The sequence below is a fragment of the Lolium rigidum genome, chromosome 7, assembly GCF_022539505.1.
Source record: "Lolium rigidum isolate FL_2022 chromosome 7, APGP_CSIRO_Lrig_0.1, whole genome shotgun sequence".
Classification (NCBI taxonomy): domain Eukaryota; kingdom Viridiplantae; phylum Streptophyta; class Magnoliopsida; order Poales; family Poaceae; genus Lolium; species Lolium rigidum.
The window spans coordinates 144,917,432-144,924,810 of NC_061514.1; the positions used below are offsets into that span (position 1 = coordinate 144,917,432).

Here is a 7,379-nt window from a genome sequence, read left to right on the forward strand (position 1 = left end):
ACAAAAATAAAATATTATGTACTAGTACTCTATCTCGCCTGCTACTAAAATTAAGGGCAATAAAGATGGGCATTTCAATGTCCAAGGAACCATTTTAAACTGATCAGATAACGCAGGTTCCTTATGCTTCAGTTGTCAGAAGCAGCTTTGTGTATTCAAGAATGAACATGCCCTACTTACGTTCGGGATAATTGGCAAATACAGTAAGTTCAGAAATGGACCATTGGAAAAGCCGTCAAAAAGTCTTGCGATACATGCAAGACAACAAAGTTACATGCTCATTAATGAGATGTCTGGTGACCTCGACTTTATGGGTTATTCAGACATTGGTTTTGCGAGATGTGTGGATATTAAGGTTTCCACGTCATGTCACATCCTCACCCTCGCATGTGGAGCTATATCGTGGAAAAGCTCCAAAATAACATTGATGGCATCAGTAATGATGCAATTAACAGTGCAGCATGTTAAGAGGCTATCAGGAAGTATGTCAAAATAGTTTCCCGAAATTAAAGTGGTAGACAACATTTTAACCACTTATTGCATTATGACACGCAGTCTTCTATGTGAGTAACAACAAGTCAAATGGTGATGCCAAGACCATTGACAATATGTTTATGTTGTGAAAGATAGAATCTAGAATCAATATATTGATGAAGTATATAAATATGTTTTATGGATCCATTTACCAAAGGCTTTTCGCCCATATTTATGATTATGTTGCCGGCATGGGTTGCTTGAGAGCCTATTGATTCTGGAAATAAGGACCGTCAAATAAACCAACTCCCATAAAGAAATATGTTTTTCACTTCGAGATAGGATGGTATACTATAAGTACTGAGGTTCAATGGCATGCCATTGATCATTGTAACACCTTACTTTGGTATGTTATTCCTATTGAGAGTGGGCTTATGATGTTTGTTATCCATACGATCTAGGGGGAGAATGTTGGAATAGATCTTCGGTTGTAACAAACCTGGAGAGAAATAAGGGAGACAAAGTCTCCACTTCTCACGTTTTGTGCATTGATCGGGAGCACAAGCCAACGACTTGGTTTTGGCCCCTGACCCTTACCACCACGATATAAAAGGAGGAGGTTAAGTCCCGTTGGGAATACACACACACGTACGGGAAAACTCCCAAACCTCAACTACCGATCCTAAAAGGGTGGTCAAGGGGTCAGAAGGCCAACTACCACCGCCGGCCACTCCAAGGCTGTGCCGGCGGCGTCCTCCATCATCGACCCTTTTTGCTGCCCATGATCAACTCCACGAGGTCTACCACAAGCCTGCATCGAGCAGGCGATTATGTCCAATCCAATTACCTGTAAGTGCATCTCCTAATAATTTCTCTGTATAAACGTCAATTAGGTGCCCTAAGTATGATCAGCACATGTTAATGTTTTCCTAATAACGAAATAAATCTAACATCCTCCACTAGAGCTGAACCAACTGGACGGATGCAGAGAAGTATGTTAACAGAATAAAAGGATACAGAGAAGTACATGACTACACATCTGTGCGAAAACATGCAGTGCTCTGGAGTAGTTGATGTAAAGCTCTAAAACTAATCGCTGTAGATTTTGCCACCGTTTTTTTACACTTTCTGATGTTCAGAATTCTCAATATTATAAATCTGTTAGGATAGTTCAGCTGATATGCGCTGCCACCGACAGGGACTGCAACTAAGAGATCCAGCTGTGTGCAACGAGATGTTCTCGTGGGTGCAGGCCGGGGCATCCAATTCCACGGTGCAAGTGATTTCTAGGGTGAATAGAGATGCGAAGCAGGTACCCAAGCCACGCCTCATCTCATCCTGAACCGACAGGTGCCAGATCTGCAACCTTCACTCCACCACAGCGTAATAATTTTGATATTGGTTCCTGCATATATCAATTTTGACAATAATGAACACCAAGATGCGTATGGTTGCCTACCTTTAAGTGTGAGGTCTACTTGCACGCTTGGTTTGTTGCATTGCACAAACAATATATTAGTGAAATGTTGAGATGTTAAAACTAGCATATAATTTAATTTGTTTTGCTGCATTAGAAATTATTGCAAGGCTAAACTATCTATTTGCACTGGAATGAGGATTACAATTTATCACGGAAGTCAATATTTGCACAGATTCATCTCCTCTCCTTTTGTTCGCCCACCATCCTTTTTAATCTTACATCATCATTAAGCTTGGGGTCCCATCATAGTTCTATGCATCCGCGGCCAGCGACCTCGTTGTCTTCGTCAACACGCCATAACTACCCAGCGCCCTATTTTTTTTGCAGTACGAAGACCGTTTCTCCCGGTGCATCGCACGGGCACTTTTGCTAGTTAAGACATAAATGTCCAATTATTACCTTATACTAGTAAAATGCCCGTGCGTTGCTACGGCTCCTCAATTTTTATTCTCGCATGTGACATAAATTTACGAGTATAGGCCACCTAGTTGTGAACATGTCACCATCCGAAAAAGATAACTAATAGGCAGAAACTATATAAATATGTTTTGTTGTCACTTTTGCATGTTCATCTGAAACATACAAATTAAAACTGATATCAAGCCTGTCTATTTACTATGCTATCTTTTCTGTTAAACTGGATCTCAAACATACAAATTAAGACCATGATGCTAGCAGCCGCCGTTCCTTGAACTGCTTGAGCTCGACCGCCAACTCTTCTACCTTGTGCCCAATTTTTGCGTCAGCTCTACTTATTGAGTAGAGCGGAATCTGGCTCGTACTTTAATCAGGGCAGGTGAGCATCCTCCTTCCGTGTGCTGCTCTAAGCCCACATTGAACTTCGTGTAGGTGTAGCACGTTCTAGGTCATCAACAGTCGGAATGGCCGTGGGAGTATTCGACCTACCAGTTGCCGCTTCAATGCCCTTCATGCTCCTATAGCATGTGGACTGTCACCACCATCTTGTCCGCCTTGGTCTTTTGAGAGCAAAAGCCCGGATTGACGAACACCTTGTTATATGCGTGAGCAGCCTTGGGCGCAGTGAATGCCACACCTCATAGTTCAAGTTGATATGTAAGCTTACAAGTTACAATGCAGCATCTGAAGTTCTGAATTACAACTGCCCACATATAATGGAATTTTACATGAAATAGTTGATGAGTGAACATAGTTTGATTTATCCGTGACTACAAAATTTATCGAGAGTGAGACAATTCAGAACACAATATGCTCTACTGGCAACGTAAAATAAATAGAGTGAATCGTTGATGATAGAGGGTTAATTGAGTTCCTAGATGCTCCAACTTTAGAAACCGATTCTGCAGCAGCTAGTTTTGATCAACGCATCTACGCTGTCTTAGTAAGGCTGGGATAGTGCAGAGTGCCAAAACAACATAGTGACATCCAGATCGATCTGATTCAATTTCCCAAGCACATACAATCTGGTTTAGCACTCTGAGCACTACCGTCGATTCCTCAACTGGCTGATCGATCGGGCAAAACTTGGATGGAATTCAGTGAAGCGAAGGCGTAGGTACGTGTGTCCAAGACGTGGCAAAATCTCGTCGCCATGGTGGGCCGTACCGAAGGAGGCCGCAGATGCGGGTGCTGCCGTGCGGGTGCGCTGGCTGTTGGATGACCGCACTGCGGCACTGGCCGTTGGACGCCAACTGTGCCGCGCCTAGGCGGACATGCCACCGAGAGGCAACCGCGGGTTCCATCGTCCCAGGAGGAGCATCGCTGGGGTCAGGATAACATCCGCGCGCGTGGCTGAGGGGAAAGGCCGTTTGTTCCGTCGTCCCAGGAGGAACAAGGTCGAGGGCCTGCTCCGGAAGGTGGCACCTCCTTGGAGAGCACCCAGCGACATAATACAAGTCCAGGCCGTTCATCGCCTTTCCATTACACGTTTCGTCGACCCGAGGATTCATCTGGCCGATGAATTCAACCGCTCAGCGGTCGTGGCAGGATTGCTCGAGGTTGAAGACAGGATCACAGGAGAAGGAATCGGCCATCCATTGTCGCCACGCCGAGAACAGTCTTGCGTGGAGACCTAATAAATTGATCCTCTCTGGACGTACACGAAAAGCTGATGAGGGAGGGGCCGAGACATATATATGCATGATGCCCTAGCTAGGATGTTTTAGTTCGTCTCGGACTCTGTCCGTGTAACGTGCAATAGGTGGACTACGTGTTGGCGGGGACGAAGGAAACCAAACCATGCACGAGCGACGACATAGGCGAACGATCCGATCTGGTTTTTTCTTGGCGATTTTTCTAACTGACGAAGCCTGCTCGCATAGATAGAGTCCTGGTTGATTATGTTGGGCCTAGAAATAACATGTTTTGGCCCGTCTGTGACACCAGGCGGTCACCTATTCAGATTTAATAGTAAAGATTCTAGGGTTATTACAATTCCAAGAATTGAGAAATGATTTTTGTCACTCCGTCCTTTCCTCATCTCTTCGTTAGTAAAAAATACTGTCTAATCTTACCATATGCCCGAGGAACGTAGAGGCTACTCCCAGTCCCAATGATAAAAGCATGGCAATGACCAGTAACATATGAAATAAACACAAGCTGAAAGTATAACTTCACCAACAAATAATATCATGGTATCGACTACTAGCATACAAATAACAAGCTATCCATGGTTCCAATTTACATAAATTGCAAAGGCGGTTGAGGTCGATTACGTACAAAGATGGCGTCGGTGTTGTTGGTGGAGATGGCGATGGATTTCATAAATTGCAATATCGCATGAGCATTTTTACAAAATTGACCCAGAAGAATTGCTAGTGTTGCAGCACATTTAAACTAAGAAAACAAGTTATATGAAACCCAAGAAGAAACGAACGACTCGCAAGAGAAACTACAAAAAAATAAGAAAAATAAAAGGTAGAAAATGAAAAGAAAAAAGCAATTAAGCAACAAAAAAAAACGCATGGGAAAAAACGGTCCAACTGGGCCGGTCGAATTGCGGATGGGTTCGTGGAAGCTCGAGAGCGGAGATTGCGGACCAAGAGAAAAAGAGAAGATACGCATCATACGAGAGGACCAGCTCAAAGGAAGTCCTAAACCGTGAAAGGAAGGGAAAAAAATACGCATCGTTGCTAATTCAGCCGACGCTTTTGCTACCTCCTGGGCGGCGGCGGCGGCGATTGTACGTATCGATTGAGCTTTCAGAGTTTCAGGCAGGATTTCGCCTGCCGTGTAGTTCCGATAAAAAGGAGCGGCCACGACGACGCCCGACTCCGATTGATTGTCGCAGTTGACAATGTTCTCGCGGGCGTTTTCTCACGCACTGGCCAAAGGAACCAGGCGCCCGCTAGATGCGTTCGTCCAGGCACCTACCGCGCTTCGCAGCGGCTGCCAGATGCATCAGCAGCTTCGCCACCTCCATTGTCGGCCAGATGTACGAGCTGTCGGTTTGCAGCGCCCGCTGGGCAAGGGTTCAGTCCGGCCTGCCTGTATCTTCCAACCAAACTGGACCGTACAGCGTAGTTTTTCCACGGTGGAGAATTCAGTCGCTTCTACGAGGGAGCTAGGTGCTGCCGGCGGGTGTTATCCTGATCAAAGGTTCGCAAGTCTAATGAGCATCGGCGACTGTGTCAACCAGAACGAGCTCAAGCAGCTACTGGAAAAGAAAGCTGCCCCCGTCTGCTATGTCTGGTGTGATCCCTCCCCCTGTATGCACATAACCCAGGGTATCTCCGTGACGGTGAATGTCAACAAGATGATCAAAGCCGGTTGCAAAGTGAAGATCCTGATGGCAGATTGGCTTGCTCGGCTGGACCCGGAGGACACCGATGGCAGGTTTGGCGGCGATCTAACAGAGATGAAGGAACTTGGCTCGTACAACCTTGAGGTCTGGAAAGCAGCCGGCATGGATCTTGACGGGGTAGAGCCCGTCTGGCTGTCGGACGGAATAAGTCGCAACGAAAACGTGTACTGGCCGCTTACCATGGATGTCGCAAGAACAAGCGAGCTGGGTGGAATAAAAAGGTTTCTCCGTTTCCATGCGTCCAAACATACAAAGGGCTACGGGAGCATCGATCGGTATGCGCGGAGAGATTTTAACGCCGCCGAGATACTGTCTCCATGCCTGCAGAGCGCTGGGATGCTCCTGTTTCCCGAGGCGGATTTGTGGCTGCTGAGCCTGGATCAGCGCGGGGCGCACATGTTAGCTAGAGAGTACTGCGATGCCCGTCGGGGGAAGGGCGATAGGCGGCCGGTTGCTTTGTTCAACAATGAGCTGCCTAACTTGCTAGAATTCCCTGAGATGGAGATGTGCGGAGATCCCAGATGGGCCGTCTTCATGGAAGATAGTGAGCACGCCATCGGTAGGGCAATGAGGAAAGCTTTCTGCCCTCCGGGATCTGTACAAGGCAACCCGTGCTTGGAGTACATCCAGCATATAATCCTACCTTGGTTCGGAAAGTTTGAGGTGGTTCGGAGGGATGAGGACGGTGGCAACAAGACGTTTGTGAGCATGGAAGAGTTTGCTGACGATTATAAATGTGGCGCTCTGCATCCTCCTGACGTAAAACAGGCCCTTGAGAGGGCACTAAACATGATGTTGCAGCCCGTTCGAGATCACTTCAGAAACAAGGCTGAAGCAAACAAGCAACATAGAGTGAGATGCAAAGGAGGTGCTGCCTCTGATTCAAATTAGTTGTTGCATGTTCATTGAATCTAGCTACACAGATTTAGGCAGCAACATTTTGCCTAAATTTGCGATAATTAGTTTGGATCGGAAGAAGTGGATTCATGAGATGATGCGCGAGTTCCTAATTTCGACACCGCTGAGGAAGTAGACTATTGAGTATTTTGGATTATTTGTTTTTCAACACCGCTGAGGCCTGATCTGTCGAATGTTTTAGCATGCAAGTTAACTCACGTACTATGCGTCAAAATTTTATTATATTTCTATCATGTATTTCTTGTTTATGGGCAAACAGGCTCACCTAACCAATGCACTACCGTACGTTATTGCTTTTGGATGGTCCATGTTGATTTTTATTCCTAGACTAGAGGCAACGATCTGAGTCTTTTGGGGAGTGAGGAAGTCTATCTAAATGCTACTATTTTAGACTAGATAGTGTTAGCACTCTTTTTTTTTAACTGTTATTAGCACTCTTTTTGACAAGTAGCTTGCCAAACACCCAAACATGCCGTGACAGAAGACTTGAGGAAGACGTAGCTGAGGAGGCACCTAGAACATGGACAAACCGGTAGGAGACAGATGAAAGACACTCAGGAGCTATACTCGGGAGCTAGAGGAACACAAGGTCTATTGTGACCAAATATGACTCTTCTTGTTCTGGAGCATTCGCCAAGCTTCCATATCCTAGTAGGCAGGCAACTGCCATTATCCTCTAAATGACTGCACATTTCATTCAGTTCTCGATGAACAAAATATAAATGG

General features: G+C 45.8%; 1 protein-coding gene across 1 annotated transcript; it reads left to right on the plus strand.

Moving 5' to 3' along the window:
• Positions 1-5,543: 5,543 nt before the first annotated feature.
• On the plus strand, positions 5,544-6,626 carry LOC124672124 (tyrosine--tRNA ligase 1, cytoplasmic-like). The gene has a single exon (XM_047208402.1). The coding sequence runs from the start codon at positions 5,544-5,546 to the stop codon at positions 6,624-6,626; it is 1,083 nt and encodes a 360-aa protein (XP_047064358.1).
• The last annotated feature ends 753 nt before the right edge of the window (positions 6,627-7,379 follow it).